The sequence below is a fragment of the Condylura cristata genome, unplaced genomic scaffold (genome assembly GCF_000260355.1).
Source record: "Condylura cristata isolate star-nosed mole 26May11 unplaced genomic scaffold, ConCri1.0 scaffold00016, whole genome shotgun sequence".
In the NCBI taxonomy this organism is placed as follows: domain Eukaryota; kingdom Metazoa; phylum Chordata; class Mammalia; order Eulipotyphla; family Talpidae; genus Condylura; species Condylura cristata.
The window spans coordinates 21,197,201-21,216,233 of record NW_004567117.1 but is presented as its reverse complement, the minus strand read 5'-3'; the positions used below and the strand labels follow the sequence as shown (position 1 = coordinate 21,216,233).

At 44.1% G+C, this 19,033-nt stretch overlaps 1 protein-coding gene across 3 annotated transcripts in view; it reads right to left on the bottom strand.

Moving 5' to 3' along the window:
- Nucleotides 1–5,689: 5,689 nt before the first annotated feature.
- MAPRE2 (microtubule-associated protein, RP/EB family, member 2) overlaps nucleotides 5,690–19,033 on the bottom strand; it is a 140,418-nt gene continuing 127,074 nt past the window's right edge. For all 3 annotated transcript variants that reach the window (XM_004683840.2, XM_004683838.2, XM_004683841.2), the window contains 2 exons: nucleotides 14,520–14,678; nucleotides 5,690–8,664 (listed from right to left, as the gene is read on the bottom strand). In XM_004683840.2, coding sequence (XP_004683897.1) covers nucleotides 8,590–8,664; nucleotides 14,520–14,678 — 234 coding nt within the window. In that variant the 3' untranslated portion in view covers nucleotides 5,690–8,589. The remainder of the gene's footprint in view (nucleotides 8,665–14,519; nucleotides 14,679–19,033) is intronic.

Sequence of the window (19,033 nt, the reverse complement as noted above, 5' to 3'; positions counted from 1 at the left end):
ATATTATTCTATGTGACCTCCCTTACAGAATTATCAAGACCCAGTTATTACTAATTTCTATCATTTATTAAATATGTACTGTGTGCAAGGTACTTTATAAGCCTCATCTCATTCTGAAAAATTTTGCAAGATAGTTTAATATGCATCGTCAAGTGAGGAAATGGAGGCTAAGAAATGATGTGCAATTTGTTTATAATCATACAGCTAGAAGTGAACAGCTGGGGTTTGACTCCAGGTCAGAGAGTTTTCTCCTCCACCTGGACATTTGTGAAACCATTTTGCAATTGGAGAGGGTTTTATAGGTACAGGAGATGTTTTGATGTTTTGTTGGAATTCCTTTTTTTTTTTTTAAAGATTTATTTATTCATACAGAACTGGGGTACAGGCCAGAGATGCGGAGGGTGAGAGGATTCACCAGAGACAGAGTGGGGTGCAGAGCAGGCAGATCGACGAAGTACACTGCTGAGGGGAGCAGCGGGCGGGTCAGGAGAGGTCTGCCACGCCAAGTGGTCACCTCCGGGGCAGGCGGGGATCGAACTCATGCTGAAGTGGCTTAAGCTTCTTAGTGCTGTGCTTTAACCCGCTGCGCCACCAGGGAGGGCCCTGGAATTCCTTTTTGCCTTCTAGACTTATGTTTGGATTCAGGGAAAGTGCCACTTGCCAGTGGCCTGTGTTCAGGATAATTTGTGTCACGAGAGTAAGAGCCAGTAAGTTAGTATTTACAGTCTACATTACAAACTACACTGGAAGTTGTCCAATCAGTAAATTGCCAATGGTAATTTCAAAAACAAACAAAAACAAACTCCTAATTCAATATTCCTTGTATTTTTTGGAAAAGCTGTGAGCCTGTGTTGGTATCCTCCTCTGCCATGACCTGGCCAGGCTCCCCGGCCTGCAGCATGGGCTCAGCCCCAGCCTGTGCCTGCTCTTAGGAAAACAGCCGTGGGCAGCAGCATTCAGCAGCTCCCTCTGGCCGAGGACGGGGAGTAGACCACATTGCACCTAAAGATAGCTGCACAGCGGGGTCTGGGTGGACTCCCCCGTTCTCCAGGACACCGCGTTTTCCTGATGCTCTGGGATATATTTCCATACACACCTTTGGTCCTGGGTAGGTTGCTTTGCACTGCACTGTTCTGGCACTAGGTCATCAAGGAGAGTCCTGATGACTAACAGGGATCGGCCTGTTGGACTGTTACTGTACTTGCTGTGAGAGGCTTTGAAGGTCAGGCTCACTGCATCATTTAATTTCTTCCTGGGAGGAGCCATGGAGAAATTTCTCTAAGGTTTAAGTACCTGCACTCCTAAGCAACTGATTTGTTTTCGGCTTATGGACACATTCACGTGAGTCATGATTTCTTCCTTCTCTGTGTCGGCAACAAAGAAGCTCAGAGTTAAGTTTTCCAACCCTGGTTCTAGTAAAGTCTAGAAGACCTCAGGACATTTGTGAAGTTCCTGACTGTACTTCTGACTTCATTTACTTCCTTTCTTCCTTCCGAGTCTTTCACTCCAATTCCTTCACTTATATATAAAACATTGCCTGAAAAAAATAATGTGAATTGCTTCAGTTAACATTTTTGGACTAAGTTAGGTTCGGAATACCCTTTTCTGTACAATTCCCTTAGGATAACTGAGGGGTAGGGACTTGCTATTTTAGGAGTAGATGTTACTATTGATAGATGTGATTTGCCCATAATTGGTGCTCAACTTTTAAAAATTCTTTAATTGGTGGAAAAGTCAAAAATTATACCATCCCTTCATGAGTTTTTTTTTAGATTAAAATTTTCTGAGGTAGAATCAGCAGTTTTCTTGAATATATATTTTAAATTTACAGAGAGGTGACATTTGATGATATCCACCTCCAATTTCTTCTTGGGACAGTTGAGTCAACATTTGAACATACACATTCAGTAAGAAATGTGAGCAGGGATAAACAGCCTTTTTGTGAAGCAGCAGTCAGTTCCTTCTCTGGTCTCCAGGACTTGGTTTTTCCAGAGGGGCAAAGTTCATGGGCAAATGACCAAGACCATCTACATACGAGCTCCTCAGAGCCATGAGGAAGGGTCCACCTGGGTGGCAGCCTCTCGCTAGGTCTTTGGCTTTCTGCCTCATGCCCGCCTCTATCAGCTGTGGCTTCTACCCTAGACCCCCAGGTTCTCCCCGGGCCTGTCCTATGAAGTGAGCACTCAGCTCCTGCCTCAAGCCAGCCTGTTCTTGTCAGTCAGGCCTGGGGTAATAGTGGTCAAGTCCCCAATCACTAGTCAAAACAGGAACAAATGATTTGAAGGGTGTAGGATTATTTAAAAATCATCCAGAGGACCATCTCTCATACCACTGTCCCTTTATCCATTCTCCACCTCTCATTTAGAAGAAAAATAGGACTCCCATGGAAAAGACTAAGAGAGTCAGGTGGGAGCCGAATGGTTAATGCAGTTTTGATAGGTACAGCACTTCTGGATTTCCAAAAGCATGAGAACCAAAAGCATTGCACTGGGGTAACATCTACACATAAATTCATCACTTGTGGGCCCTCTGTGGTGGCACAATGGGTTAGGGCGCAGCACTGCAAGTTAGCTGCACTGCTTCAGTGTGTGCTGGGATCCCCCGTCCCAGAGGTGACCCACATGGTGCGGCAGACCTCTCCTGTCTTGCCCGCTGCTCCCCTCAGCAGTGTACTTTGACAATCTGTCCTGCTCCCCACTCTGTCTCTGGTGAATCCTCTCACCACCCCTGATCTCTGGCCAGTACCCCAGTTCTGTATGCATAAATAGATAAATAAATAAAAATTCACCACTTTTTCTTCGTGGAAGGTAGCACTCACATGAGAAAATGAAGGCTGCTTGGAAACCAGTTCAAGTAACAGGACATCCTGTGAAGTGTGCTGGATTGAGACTGTCCTCTTCTCAGGAGTTAAATGAGGTTATTTCACAATGTTTTGTGTATAGCTGTGTGGTTGAAGGTACTGTTTTTAAGTTGGATGTAAACAGGCTATTATGAGTGATCTCAGCTATGTTTGGGCCCTCTTCTAAATACTCAGTGGCTAACAAAATTGTGTGTTATAGCTCAGGCTAACCTAACACTATAAAATCTTTATTTAGTAAAAGTGGTGGGATATAGCCACAGGTCTGTCAATTGCCAACATTATGTTCTAAGAGAAGAGAAAAAGTATTATATCTGAACCCTGTGAGATCTATTGTGGGTATGGCAAGTTCAACCATTCATTCTATGCCTATTACATCTTTAGCTTAAGGGGAGTTTTTCATCCTTCAGTAAATGATGTCAACATTATAAAAGGAAGAAAATCAGAATCATCTTGGATGACATAGTGACAATATCTCAGCTAACGACTAGTCAGCATCTTGTGAAAATAATTTTGAAAGCATTCTTTTAAGAAGAATTGAAAAAGGTCAGGAGGGGAGTTTACATTTTCCTTCTCCACCTTTTTTTTTTTTTTTAAGCTCAGGTGATACACTGATATTTAAACTGATTTTCTGTGATCTACTTTAAAAAAGAAAAATCTTTCAAGCTGGTTATAAAATTGTTCATTGGTCGAACACATTTCATTTGTATAATAAATGTATCAGAGTGGGAAGGTGTGTTCTAGTAGTAATGTGAATTTGGATCACATCAAAATTCTGAATACACTTCCTATTCATTACTTCCCTGATTTCTAAACATTCATTGAAGCTGTCAGCTTTGACCAGAACATTTTAGTGAATAAGATAAACACATCTTAAAAAAAAGTTTCTTATATAGATAACCTTCAAGACATCAATACCAGTGCAAAAATATGAGGAATGTCTGCTACATTGAAGGCAATGTAAATTTGCATTTTTATTCCTTGAAGAGAGTACATTTAGATACTGGACTCATTTCTACTGAATATTTTAAGTTGAAAGAACGTTAATGTTATTACCTTTGGAAAAAACTGTCTTGATAAAATTGTAATAACCATTAACACAACTATTTAAGAAACTAAAACAAGCTGAAAGGTGCAGCGTTTCCTTTCATTGGCTAGGAGACAAAGGCACTCAACACATCAGCTTCAGCTGGGACTTTCACTGGTGCTACAATCCCAAACCCATCACAGGTGGCCAGTCCTTGGCACAGCACCTCTGTGTGTGCTGTCTGATTCAAGAGTGGGCAGGGTCTCCCCTTGGATGGTCTTGTGATCCAAGGTCTTGGTCTTACCAGGGCCCTCCAGGGTTCCATGGCAGTAAACCCAGGCCTCTTCTAATGAAGAGAATGCTTGAGTTCCTACTTCAGCAAAACGGAGTTCAACATCCAAGGAGATGTTCGGCTCTCACATTCGTGCTTGGCGTCATTGTGTTAGAGCTGAGAAACTGCATTAGGGATTGCTAGTAAGGGCAGCAGCAACGATGATGAGAGCTGGTCTAGTGGTGAAGAGGGAGAGGTCAGAAATGAAGTGGTGTGTGTTTAATTTTAGAGAAATGGCATCTATCACTCATTTCATGGATTTACATGAACCTCTGGACTCACAGGAACACATTAGATCTTTAGAGATGCTCTTCAGATTATGGATGAAACATGTTATTTCACCACCTTTGAATGATTAGCAGTATGGTTACTAGAGCCCAACCGTGTGTGCGTTTCAAATAAACCATATTTTTATTTGGACACAATCATCTGTGTGTAAGATCTAGTGTTTAAAACCCCAGGGTTCATGAATTGAGTGGAAAATGCAGTTGCTTTGAGCGTGAGACCTTACAATCCCGGTAACTGCTCAGACTTGTCCAAAGATACCCTGCAGAGAAGAGAGTAGACATGGATGGCAGGAAGTATCCTGTCTTTGTTTATTTTCCTAGTTCTCTGCTCTTAGCAGCACCTAAAGGCAAATGAATGGAAAACAGTTGCCTGGGACATATAGAAACAAAAGCGGCCTCTAGGTGGTGCTTGAAGCAGTTGAGGGAAGTCTGGCATCCTTCAGGAGAGGGGGCACCTCAGTGAACTGCAGGCTCCTGAGACAGGCAAAAGCTTCAGTCTGTCACCTGCTCGAATTTCGACAGGTGGCTCCCTGGGCTACTTCTGAGACTTTTCTTCACCTCTGTCTGTGCCTGTGAGGTTTTGAATTCCATGTATCTTATGTCCCTAAATCATCACTTTTTATGAAAGTAAACAAACTGGAGTGGGGGGAACCCAAAGAGCTTTTGCCAACAAGTGGTCATTGTGCCACAGTTTTATATGAAACATCTGCCAGCTTCTCCCAGTTTCCTTTTTGGTAGGCCCGTCTCATCCAGATGGAGCAGGCTGAACCTTTGGGAACTAGGATTCGGCTTGCTTGCAAATGGAATGTTTCCTAAGGGAATAACTTATCTTTATTTAATTTTGGACAACTCTTTAGAGATTCTTATTTCACTATTTTTTTTTTCACTTCATTATTTTTCATAGAGATGACACCGGGTTATAATACTGTATATGATTCAGAGCTAGAAAGTCACACATTTTCAGCTATGTTTTTGGGTATTTTTAAAAAAGATATTAGAGCTGCTACATTTGATATTAATACTAATCTGTAATTCCTGTAAAACATTTGCCATCTATAAAAGCAGACTCCCCGGCTCTGTGTAAATTACACTGAACGTGTGAATCCATATATCCTATGACTATACTCATGGTCAATCAAAAGGAAGCTTTCAGCATAAAGATTTAAAAAATGATAGATCCAGGCTGATTTTAACTTATACTTTTTTTATTAAATATGTAAAAAGATAAACGCAAGTCAAGTTATTCACATATTCAGAGACAAAAAAACTATTCTACCATGCGACAATAGGTGGGTGATGTAAAATGAATGTGATACATCTGAATAAGACTTTTTCATCTATTATGTCATTGCTTATCTATATTTATAATTAACAATACATATGTTTACATTCCTTTCAGTTTACATTTAATATATAACAAAAGCTTTATGGTGTACTATTTAGTAAAAGTAATTTGAATGCATATTAAACCTTAACGGAATAATGGAAATACTCACCAGGGAAGGGAGGAGTTCTTGGTTCCCTTCTGGAGTTTACTTCTCTCTGTCAACAGGATGTTTGTATTTTTTTCTTTTTCTGCTTTTCTGCTTAGGAAGAAGATGGGCTCTCTTTGCCCCCTGCTTCAATCACTTCCTATCTGACTAAGCAGTGGAAGTGCTATAACAGCCACAGTGGGTGTGAGTGAAGGGCATGAAGAATGACATCTGGTTTCAGAGAGGGAGGAGCAGAGAGGAGGAAGGAGAAGCCCTGGGGAGTGAGATGAGGCCTGCAAAGCTGGGGTGCAGCCAAAGAGGACCGGCTGAGAAACTCAGCAGCTGAGATTCCCCAGAGTGTCAGTGATGTCATCTGGGATGCAACACAACGAAGACATTTCAGATGGGGGACAAAGAAGAATCTAGAGCTCTTTTTTAAGCCAATGACTAGTTTGCCCCAAGACATCAGGAAGGAGAATGAAGTATGATGACTGGGGAAAGTGCTCTTGACAGGCTAAGATTTCCGGCCAATAGTTTGATAACTGAGAGGCTGGGGCTGTGGGAGAATGTCACTGATGAGCTGATGTAATGGACAACATCCAGTGGTTTCTGGAGGGGCCCTCTCTGTTCTGGTGTACCCACATGCTGGGAGTTTGGGTCACGAGCCACGTTCCCTGGGTGTTACTGGGATGTCTAGGGCAGTGGAAGGACTGCCTAGAAGCACTGAAGTGCCATCACATGTAATGATTTAACGAGCTATTTTGAAAAAAAGGAAAATCAATGAGTTCAACAGGTTTGGGGTAGAGGGGGTGGGAAGGGGGTTTGGGGTGTAAGAACACACCGTGAAGCATGATGCTACGTACAGCACAACCACTGGCTGCAACCAGGTGCGGGAGGATGTCACTGCCGAGAGCCAGGCTTGTCAGCCTGAGAGAAAGGAGCTGCCATTGTAGCGCAGAGCAAGCAGGAGAGAGAAGAAAGGGAAACCAGACACCACAGAACCTCTGTCCAATTCTGCACAGTGCATTGTAAGAACCTCAAAAATACAAGCAATCTCTTTCACATATAACTCAATAAATACCACTTTGCTGCAAAAGATTTATTTTGAGAAGACTTCTTTTGTGAAAAGCTTCAATGCTAGAATTTAGAATTAGTACTTCATCAATTAATAAAGAAATGTCAAAGCTTTATGATACATAATTCAGAAATTTATTTTAAGCTTTTCAGTTAAGAGGAGAGTGAGGTGGGCACACTTGTTTCATGTTTTTTTTTGTTGCACCTGCTAAGTCAAATAACAAGTGAAAGTAAATCTAAAGTTAGAAACCAAGTGAAATGAAGGACCCAGGAAGGGATACCATCTGTCATTGGGGGAAAAAAATAAAAAGGCAAAGACTTTGGAAGATACTAAGAAAATGTGCAAATGTTAGTTTAAAAAAATAAGGAATGCTTCAAATTCATTAATGTTTCCTCTGTTTTTGAACTGCCATGGTTTAGCAAAGGTCAATGATAATGAGGGCTGCAGTATCTAAGGGGGGAAGTGCCTTATTCCAGAAGGAACTGGGAGTCATAGATTTTTCCTGTGCTCTCATTCCAGTGTCAACACCAGCCTTCAGAGCCAGGATTCTCCCCGGGAATGAGGCTCCTGTGAAAAAGGTCTTTGCTGTCAGCCTTCAGCAAGTGTGCAGCCTGATGCAGAACCCTGAAACCAGGCTGTGCACCGTCATGCCGTGGATGACAGGATTTGGGTTGAAACCCACACAAAGAGGGAGCGGGACCAGTACCTATGCAGACCCGTCTGGACTGCAGTGAGGGGTGACAGCTTCCTGGGGAGAGTGGTTGCCCACAAAAGAGGACCCTGAGAAAGAAAACAGCATGAGAACCTGGGTGGGGGAGGGCAGGGCCAAGCTCTCAGAGGCCCAAGTTGAGATGGGGTTTTCTTTGAGTGAATGTCTTTCAAAACTAACAACAGATTGTGTGGTTGTCTAACATGCTGATATAAAAACACTGCTGGGCCCCGAAGTCCTACTTTCAAACCCATTCTTTCCCCTTTCATGTTGGAAGTAGAGGGAGAAACTGACTGTCTTTCCCCGTGAAACAAGTCACTGTCATTATGGCTTTCATATCAAGTATCTGTTTCCCTTTGTTCCAATTTATTATTTGACCAAATTTATATTCAGAGGTTAGACTTGCAAACATCAAAGCACCACAAATGTGTGTGATATCTAGTGACACTGGGTTGAGAAATGCCAATATAAATACCATATATCAAATTACCATTGTTTCACACCGGGATAGAAAGGGAGTGGGGTGGTGGGGGTGGGGTAGGGAAGAGTTGTTTTGGAAAGAAATGAAAGAGCAGAACCATTCTCAAGCAGCCAAGTGGTGAAGTTGAAGGTATGTGACCCCATGATCTCTCAGGTAGAAGGCCGGCTGCTAATATGTCTTGGCAAAGGAAATGGGAACCGAGCTCGGTGGCTGGCGTTTGCAGCAGCGCGTTGATGTAACGGCAGATTGGGAACAACTGGTTTCTGTTGAGCTTGAGGCCACACATGTTCCAATTCTCCAGAAGAAAAGTTCCCACACAAAATGGAAGTGTTGCGAGCTGCCAAGACGGTTCAGTACTCTTCCTGCTGCTGGGGCTGCTGTTCGTGAACTTGTTCCTCTGCTTCTGGCTCTTCAGGGTGGCCCTCCTGTGGGGCAGGGGGAGACATTTCAGCTGAAACACTGAGGCAGTGCCCCCCACCTGGTTATGACTGCTCGGCACAGTGTCCCCAGGTTGTGGGGAGCACAGGCCCAGGTCCAGGTCCAGGCCCCGCTTGCCATGCCAGTGTCTCCTGCTCCCTGGAGCCAGTACTCAGTACCCACGAGGGATGCCTTCACCTGCCCCCTCCAGCCAGGAGTCATTCCAGAACAACTGGCTGGATTTCTGTCAACTGGCTTTACACATCAATTTTTCTTTTGTTTGGTATGGACATTTTCTTGCTTTGTAAAAAATATTTCTTATTGAGTTAATGTGGATCACATTATTTTTTCCATAATAGAAGTGTAGGGTCCCCCCCCCCCTTCAGGTATTGTTGCCATGGTGTACCCACCACAAAGGAAGCCACAGCCCCCTACCACACACCCTCATGCTCCTTCTGTTCTTGTCCCTCTCCCTCTCATGGCCCCCTTCAGTCAAGATTTAAGGGGTTCAGTTCGGCTTTATCTGACACTTTGCTTTGTTTTTCTATATTCCACATAAGAGTGACACCATCCGGTATTTGTCTTTCTCCTTCTGGCTGATTTCATTTAGTATTATCTCTTCCAGCTTGATATAGAAGTTATCACAGAACTGATTACACATTGCCCTATCCTCTGTTCGAGGGCACGCAGTAAACCAAAGGCGGGGGCTTGAGAACATCAGCTAACCGTGAGTGTGCCTGCCGTGATGCACTAAGAGCCCAGGCTCCAGCGGTGCGTCAGAGGGCTATCCTGACACTAACGGCCCATGGCGTAGAGCTTCTGGTCCACTTCCTGCCATGTGAACCTTCTCTTGAATGGTCAACTTCCTTGAAGTTGACCCTGTGTTGTCATCTGTTACTATCTAATGCAGAGAAGCAACACAGCAACACATTAGCATGGGAAAGGTAACGAGCCATTGATAACTACATTTTGTAGGCTGGAGTGGGACCAGAGCCCTCTCCAATAAGGAAGCTCAAGTTCAAGGACTTTGGAACATCTCGGTAGTGCTTGAGGCCTTATTTGCTTACTTTGTTCTTTCTGTGAGACAGATGAGTGAGGGGTTCCTCTACTTGGCTCCCATTGACCCATTTATTCACTTGCATAACCCAAGGAAGCCCCCCAGGAACATCAACTCCAGGGAACATCAACTGCAGTCAGTCACAGTTGCAAAGGCTTTAAGTTTTGACCTCACAAAGAATAATGAGCTCTTGATTACCCAATCAGGAGAAGTGTGGCTTAGCAATAGGACTGAATGTTCCTTTAAGAACATACAACATTTTTTTGTGATGCAATTGCATGGGCATCAACACACTCCCAGCCAACACCATGTTGGATGGGCTCACTGAGAAAAAAGTGACCCATGCACGAGCAAAGAACTTAACCACACATGTAAGTAGGCCAAACATGTGACCAAAGCACTGGAGTGCCAACTACTTAATCAGTTCTAATACTTGCTTAGTCTATCCCTCTTTCTAAGTGTATAGCTGTGAGTGATTGGAGTAGAGTTCCTTATTCTAATTAGTATAATCATTAGAAAGAGAAGCAAGTTCAGAGGTAGTATCAAGTAAAGCCCTGGGCTCTGTGGGAGGAAAACGTGGCAAAGGAGGGAGGGTTATCACCAAGGAACTCTGATGTACAAGGTGGCACTCAACAGCCTCTTTGCCAGCACTATGCCAGCCACATCTGGCTGTCCCTCACTTGGCTTTGCTCACACTGTTCCTCTGCCTGAAAAATAAGCCCCCTATCTGAGCTCTGCCACTGCTGACATTCTTAGTCCCCTTCTCTGTGAAGTCTCTGTTTGTCCCTCCAGGCTGTGTTCATGTGCTCTCCACACAAGTTTATTTATGTCTCTATTATCACATTTATCATAATCTGACACATTCCAGTTAGTCGCATTCCTGTCTGTCTCTCCCACTGGGACTGTAGTTCTTCTGAGGCAGGGACTGTCTTCTTTTCATATACTCAGTGCTTTGTCCAGTGACAGAAACACAGGTTGTGTCCAAAAGGTGCTGACTGAGGGGGAACAGACTTTTAGGGTATTCAACAGTGGCTGCTTCGACAGTACCTCAGGAAATAAGCCCTGACTATAAGCCGGAGCATTTGGGCTGACAGGTCGATCAGACAGGAGCTGCCAGTAACTAAACCTGGATACCTGTGGCCCCAAGTATCAAGGTAAGTATCAAGGTAAATGATAAAGGGGTGGTGGTGGTGTCTGGGTAGCTAGCTGGTGGTTTACTCTGGAAACATTAGTTTTCTGAAATTGGGATTTGACCAACCTTTTTACTTCTGTATGTAAAACTCCCATTTAAGATTTCTACACCTTCCAAACATGCTACTCTAGGATTGTTTGAGTATAATAAAAGACCAGCCATCACCAGATAAAGACTTGGGGAAGAGACCCTCTAGCAAATACTTCCACTTGAAATGTCAATGCAGGTTTGTAACAGGGTGGTCCCTAGGAAAAGGGGGAAGTTCCAGGTTTCCTGTCCCACCCAGAAGGAGGGTGGAACTGAGCAGAGAAAAAGAGAGAAAAAGAGAAGGAAGCAGGATGGAGAACAAGAAGGAGACCTGAGGAAGCCACATGGAGCAGCAAGCCTGTGATGAAGAAACCGTGCTTGTTTCCTGACACTGGACTGGTTAAAGCAGATGTGGGTGAGATACCTGTAGGGAGGTGACTATGGCCGTGTTTATTATATTGATTTTGATTTTGCTCTTTTGCTCCCAGGGTCAGCCCTTTTCCATGGGTCCCGGCCAGAAGGTGCTTTAGTCTTGTGTTGGGCTTTCAGGCCTTGCTTTGGGCCGATCCCTTTTGGGTTGACTTTTATCCATGAGGGGATGGGTAACGTCAAGTGTTTGATTTAGAAGTTATATTCTTTGTGTTCCATATTGTATATTCACTGTATTAAAGTCTCTTTTCATTAAAGTTTTATATGTTTTGTCTTGTTGTAGCGGATGGCAGAACCCACTTAGAGCAGGTAGGTTTGGGGCTTCAGTGGTGTCCCTCTCCCCCTGCCCTATAACAGGTTCATCTATGTTTAGCTGAAGAGGAGGAACTCTCTGCAGCCTTTGTCTCTCGAGCACCTGCCCTATCTCCAAGAATCTCCCTTTCACATGAGCATTCAGTCAGACCAGCAGCATCATGAACAAAGTGGTGGCATTTCTTTCTAACACCAGTGCGCCACCCCTGTAGGGAAGGCAAATCACCCACCACAGAAGCATGCAAATGACCTGAGAGCAGGATCCAGTGTCTGGGCCAGTTCCTGGGCAGAAAGGCAGCGTCTGAGAGCTGGGTGGTGGATGCCGTGGCCCAGCAATCTCTAAGCACACTCCCTATCCACTCCCTGCCCTAAATGATGTCTTCTCTGAGCTAGAGGGCCAGCTTTTTAAAGGCCCACTCCCTTAGTGGTAGAACTGGGCATGTTTCTGGGATGCTGCCAAGTGAAATTAGGACTCATTTTGCTCAAGGGTGAAGGCTAACACTTAAGGGCTTTAGAAGGAGCAGCAGACAGTTTCCCTTCTTTCTTACAGAAACCAAGGTGTTAAGGAATGTTGTCACATTCTGAACAGGACACCTGGTACAGACCAGATGTAGTGGCTTATTCTTCAAGGGAAACTCACTGCGGCCTGACAGATTTCTTTTGGAGTTGTCTATACACAGCGCTGAGTTAGAAGATATCCTGGAAATAGCAAAATGACGGGAGTAACTGCGTTTTGAAGGTTTTGCTGTGGTTACCCTCACCTACAGTTTGTGTTAAGTCTATTTTTCCTTTCTGGAGTCCAACTGCCTGGTCACTGTCTCTAAGCCTTGGATAAGGGCTCTAGGGTTCAAATGCCAAAGACTCTATTTAAATCACTTACGAACTACGGTCTCTGTTTCTCTTACGTGTATAAAACAAACAAACAAACAAACAAACAAACAAACAAACAAACAAACAAATCTGTCTACCAGATAGGATTCTCAACAGAAAAACAGACCGGAGAACTGGAAAGTTCTTGGCTCTTCTTCAACTCTCATCCCAAGCATTTGAGGAGAGGACCTGCTTTAAAGTATGACTTCTCCTTCAGGTATCTGCTTTTATGGTCCATTCACTGTAAGAAAGGCTCACTGAATCCAGTCCATAGCTAGTTGGTGTTGGGATGTGTGGGTGGGAAGTGGGAACATGAATAGTAAAAGAAGTTGATGTCATCTAGGCAGACACCCTCTCCCCACTCAATTCACATCCAGGAGACCCGCCTGTCATTAGCCAGGAATTCAAAGGTCCATGTCAGCTTTTAGTTTGTAGTCCACCCAAAAGTGCTCCAATACCAGGCCTACTGCTTGGGACAAGACCTCACTTAAGTTAGAGTAAGTTTCTCCTCATATTAGAAGCACAGGGCTCGGGAGATTCCATCCTGCACACACCTTTCTTCTGTCAACAAGCACTGTCATGCACTGTTCACACAGGTATGTGGAGCCATGCAGACCTCAATGGAGTTAGCCTCAAACAACCTTGTGGAGAGAATGATCAAAATTCATGGAGTGCCTGACAGACTATAAAGGGTTCTTTACACACACAACATCCTGTACGTGCCACTAAAATCAGCCTTAGGTTTCTCCCATCAGGTCTGAAAATACTGGAAACCATATTTTGTGAAGCTACAATGCTCCTGAGACCTTGCCAGGTAGATTCTCAGAGCATCAACATCAATAGCCTGAGCTAATGATAACCAAACCCCCCCCCCCAAAACAAAACAAAACAAAACAAAAAACATCAAAAAACAACTGAACCCTACCCCCAAAAAAAACCAAAAAACAAACAAACAAAACAACAAAATCTTGCAGGAAATGAAATAAATGGTGGGGAATCCCCAAGTCCAGACAATTTTAGAGAATTTCATCAGTAGGACTTAAAGTCTTACATGGATATCATGTAATGATATGGATGCTTAGTATTCAGAGGGAATAGGCAAAGTCAACTGGCTGATGGACAGTTACATTCTGTGGAAATACTGATACACATGCACTCAACCACGAGATCTTGGAGATCCAGAGCCTCTGAACAAACAGACCCGAAAGCCTCCACCAGTTTTGACCTGGCATACGGAGAAGCCAGACATCCAGCCTGTCCTCCCTTGCCACCAAACAGTGACTCAGTGGAAGGTCAACCTGTCAGGCTCCCACTCCTGCTGCTGGTTGTTGGGCCTTCTCTCTTCCACATATTTTAGCCTGGGGTGATCCACCTCGGACTCTGATATTTATTCTACCCCTTCATCTTGAGCATTTAGTTCCTCTGCCATTCTTCCTCACACCTGCCTTCTATCACCTGGCAGAGCCATACCTGGAGTCTCCCCTTCAGCATTCACTCATGAGCAGCAAGCCCTGTAAAAGATACCCCTGCCCACAGAGGAGTATTCTAGAAGTATTTTTCAATAAAGGACTCTCTTACAGTGTTGTAATAAGTAACTAAGACAACCAGCTATAAAAATAGACAGTTGAGGGGCTTATGGAGATTGGAAAACCACACTCTGATCTGTTATTAGGAAAGACGAATCCTTACACACAGTTCACTTGCTCACAGAACCAAAAACCATTTTAGATGTGGCAGTATACATAAGCCAGCTTTCTCAAGGCTTCTGTATTACCATAGAACATGGATGAATGCATGTTCCAAAGGCATGGGTCAATGTATCATGGTGATAATGATGTCTTTTCTGCTGGGAATACTGAATGCACTGGGCTGTAATTCTCAGTAAGGTCCCAGGGTAGCATCTGAAAGCATGCCAATCAACACACTTTGACCAAGAGGGTCACCTCAGAAACTGAGTCAGGGCCCTCTTCACTTACGTGCTCTTCTGAAGCATAGAGGACTTCCATTAGTCGCTGCACGAGGTCGTCATTTTCCTGCCCATGTTCTTGGCAGAGTAGCTCTATCTCTCTCAACTTTCCAAAGTAGAAATCCCTTTCCTTTTCCACACCTTCCAGGGCAAGTTTTAATGAGTGTACCTGTAAGAAGCACAAGTGAAAAAGACCCCAAAATATAATACAAGAAATAAGTGATCAGTGATGCCTGCAGAGAAAGGCTAGAACTCTGAAAAGACAGACATGTAAAAATGACTGCTGTGAGAGTCTGAGGAGGAAAAAGGGGCTGTTGTTTGGAGCTTGAGTGTAGGCCAAAACACCCAGCCTCACAGCACACTAGTCATGGCCTGCGGTCAACTGAGTGTTTATTAACTAGGGATGGGGGGAATGGTTCTGCTCCATGCTCCCATACAGGCCCTGAGGAAGCTTTCCTTTGCTGCTGACAGGGACTGCAGCACATGTTTCTTTTACCCCATTATACTCTGCTCAGAGAGGGGATGACCAAATGGGAGGAGGTAAAAGAGAAAGGCTGTCCATTTTGGAAAGTGATCTGGATTTGCCTTAAGAAACTAAAAATGGAAATACTGTTTGATCCAGCCATCCCACTTGGGGTATCCAACTAAGGAACATAAAACCATCAACTTAAAAAGTGTGTGCTTTACAATGTTTACTGCACTATTATTTATATAGCTAGGACATGGAAACCTCTGAGGGTCCACTGATAGTGGACTGGATCGGAAAATGAGGTCTGTCTTTACATAGAATAATGCTCAGTCAGAGGAGACAAAATACCACTGCTTACAGCAAGATGGAAGGCTTTTAAGGGAATTATGCAAGTCAGAAAAACAAATGTTGGATATTCTCACAACAGATGATCTTACAAAGCAAAATACTTATAACAATTAGCAGGGTTACCGAGGCTAAGAGGGCAGGGAAGGAGAGAGAATCAAAGGGGCATAAAGGATGGTTGTGAGGAAAAAAGGCATTGACTAGTCATAATTTTTTAAAAGATGCATACTGGAACTGGGATGAAGGCTAGAGGTATGGGGTGTGAGAGAATTCACCAGAGACAGAGTGGGTAGCAGAAACAATGGACTGACTGAAATATACTGCCGAGGGGAACAGAGGGTGAGACAGGAGAGGTCTGCTGTGCCCAGTCATAAGTTGTTTCTTTTTTTTTTTAAATCTCTACTTTTATTAGCAAAAAGAAGGAAAGAGCTATCACTGGGGTTACTCGGAAGACCCTCTTCCTTTCTTCACATTACTTGCATTAAGGGCCACCTTGAGTTTTGAATCCTTTCCTCACTGTGAAGAAGGATATGGCTGAGAAGTCTCACCCGCTAAATGCTTTCTACTGGAAAGCTGGGTCTTGGCTGACAAGGAAAACCAGGTGAGACTGGAAGGCTGGCTGAGTGGATCAGGCTTCCGTCCACTTGATTTGGCTTTGGGGACCTCACTGGAGACCTGGGGAGATATGGAAGCTCTGTTCCCTCAGCCAAGCACATTCACCCCATTTCCCCTCTTCATGCTCATTCAAGGACCCTACAGTGTTGTGTGAATTCTCAGTGGTTACAGGGCCAGTACTAGTGAAGGAAAGGAACAGTGAGAGTCTGGCAAAGCACTCACATCAGGGAGAAGAACACAGAAGGAATGTAAATAGACCTGGTCTCAAAGCCCAGGCTGCCACACTCCTAGGGGTACAGCAGCTATACCAGGTTCGAACCACCACCATTCCTACCCTCTGAAAAAATGCTTCGTGTAGAAAATATTCTTATGGAGATAAATTCAGTATTTCATAGATTCAGCTCTCCATAGGTAAATATCTAATTTAAATTAATCTCCAGGGACCTCCCTGGAGGGCAAGGGATTAAGTCTGAGTACTGTGACTTAATCTGCAGCCACAGCGCTTCAGTAGGAGTTTGATCCCTGCCCTGGAGGTGACCCACATGGCACAGCAGACATCTCCTGTCTCACCCACTGCTCCCCTCAGCAGTGTACTTCAGCTCCCCACTCTGCCTCTGGTAAATCCTCTCACCCTCCTGCACCTCTGGCCTATACCCAGCTCTTGAATGCATAAATAAACCTTTAAAAAACAAATTAATCTTAACAGAATTTTCAATTACATTTGGAATGGAAAATTTTCTCCTTGTAGTAACTCTGGGCATCCATGAAATATTTACCTATCCAGAATTAATGACTCATTTAAACACATACTGAGCATACCCAGCGTCCATCCTCTCCTGTGCAGCTGGTAGACTTACATGGATCTTGTCAGAATCAGGGCTGTGGTCCCTCTGAATTAGGTTTCTGGTTCTGCCAGCTGCCTCAGACCAGGTAAGAAGGGTCTCCAGTCACATTAAACCCATGAAAACTAGGTTTGTCTGCCTCTTCAGAATGCTTTAGTCTACACAATGAGCAAAGCACTGAGGTTTCTGTAGAAATACCAGCCAGGTCAGCCTTTGGTGGTATTCCAGATGCATTAGGCAATAGATGCACAGTTATACCCACACTCAAGTGAAAACCAACAGGAGCTAAATTGTGTGATGAAATAGCAACCAACAAATGAAATTCCATTTTCATACCCTGCTCACCAATGCCTTCTCCTTTTGTAACAGGGTGGTCCCCAGGAAAAGGGGAAGTTCTAGGTTCCCTGCCCCACCCAGAAGGAGGGTGGAGCTGAGCAGAGAAAAAAGAGAGAAGAGAAGAAATCTGGGAGAAAAAGAAAGCAGGAGGGAAGAGCCAGAAGGAGACCTGAGGAAGCCACAAGGAGCAGCAAGCATGTGATGAAGAACCATGCTTGTTTCTTGGCCCTGGACTGGTTAAGGCAGATGTGGGTGAGATACCTGTAGGGAGGTGACTATGGCAGTGTTTATATTGATTTTGATTTTGCTCTTTTCCTCCCAGATTTTCTGGCCATTTCTGACCCTTTTCTATGGGTCCTGGCCAGAAGGTGCTTTATAGTCTTGTGGCAGCTTTCAGGCCTGGCTTTGGGCCAATCCCTTTTGGGTTGACTTTGCCCACAAGGGGATGGGTAACTTCAGGTATTTGATTTAGAAATTATATTCTTTGTCTTCTGTATTGTATACTTACTGTACTAAAGTCCCTTTTCATTAAAGTTTATATGTTTTGTCTTGATGCGGCGGATGGCAGAACTTATTTGGAGCAGGCAGGTTTGGGGGTTCAGTGGTGCCCCTCTCCCTGTCCTGTAACACTTCCCTCACATCACAGTAGAGCTTCATTGATGGATTTGGAAGAGGAGCCCTTGGGAAAACTCAAGGAGAAGAGATGGGAGGAGAAGTTCTCTCCTATTTCTTCCTACCCATCAGTGTCCTCCTCCCAGGAGGTTTGAACCACTTTCCAGTCCAGTTCCCTGGTGGCCCCCATGGACAGATGCGACTCCAACCCACTGCCTGTTTGCTAACCCACTGTCCAGACAGTCCTTCAGTTAAGTCATGTCTTTTCCTCCTTGTGTGTCTTGATTAATTTCTGCCAATGGAATGGTTTGGCTTAGTAATACTCATATAGTAAGTCAGGGGAGTAAAGAATTCTTAAAGTTTATGCACTTGTCACTTGCTCAACTGCTACTGTAACTCACTCTTCAGCAGGATATTTGACTCAGCCTCCCATCCTAGGGTCCTCAGTTCCTACATACCATGCCTGTCCACCCCTGTAGTTAGTGAGCAGCTTGTCAGGAGGGGTGGTGTGGGGTGTAGCTGCAGGCTTTAGGGACAGGAAATGGAAGGAACAAAACAGTCATGGAAACTGAACAGAGGAAGTGTTTAGTCAGAGCTTGTGGATGAAGTCTCAGAATTTCCTTGTCAAGGATAAACGAGGCAAAGGTAGGGGAATGAAGCTCTTTGCAGTACAGGAGAAATTATAATAAGTGGGGAGATCACTGGAGTGTTTCTCTTTCCTTGCTCTAGTAGCATTTTGGATGGTGGGGTGAGGTCTAGGTCCCCTGGGGCTGTGTGGCTTTTGGTGTGATTGGAGAGTCAGCTAAGGGGACTGACATTGACTGGCTGAGGCCATGAAGGGCAGAAGGACTCTGAGGTCCCCTGTGATCACACAGGATGGGGGATTGTGAGCCTGGGCACAGAGAGGGGATGACAGGAGAGAAGTCACAAGGAAACTGAGAAAATAAAGATGTCCCCCCCAAAAAATTTGAGTTCCCAAGGAGAAAAAGAATCATAAATCCAAAAGCCATGACCTAATTCTCTCTAGGTCTACCCTGATTTGCTTGGACTCTTAGGAAAGTACCCTAAGGCTCACTACGGCTGTCTTAACTGCCTTTTATCTGAGAACTCATTATTGGAAAGTCTAGATGAACTCAAACTACGAATCAGCAGGTCATTAGAACATTCTAGTTTCTAAATCAAAGTCCGATTCACTAGGTGACTTAGGGTTTCACCTTTTTCACTGAAGTGGTCAGAATTGTAAAGAAACATCCTAGTTAAATAACTGGCTGCTGTTAAACTATATTCTTGATTGCAAATATACAA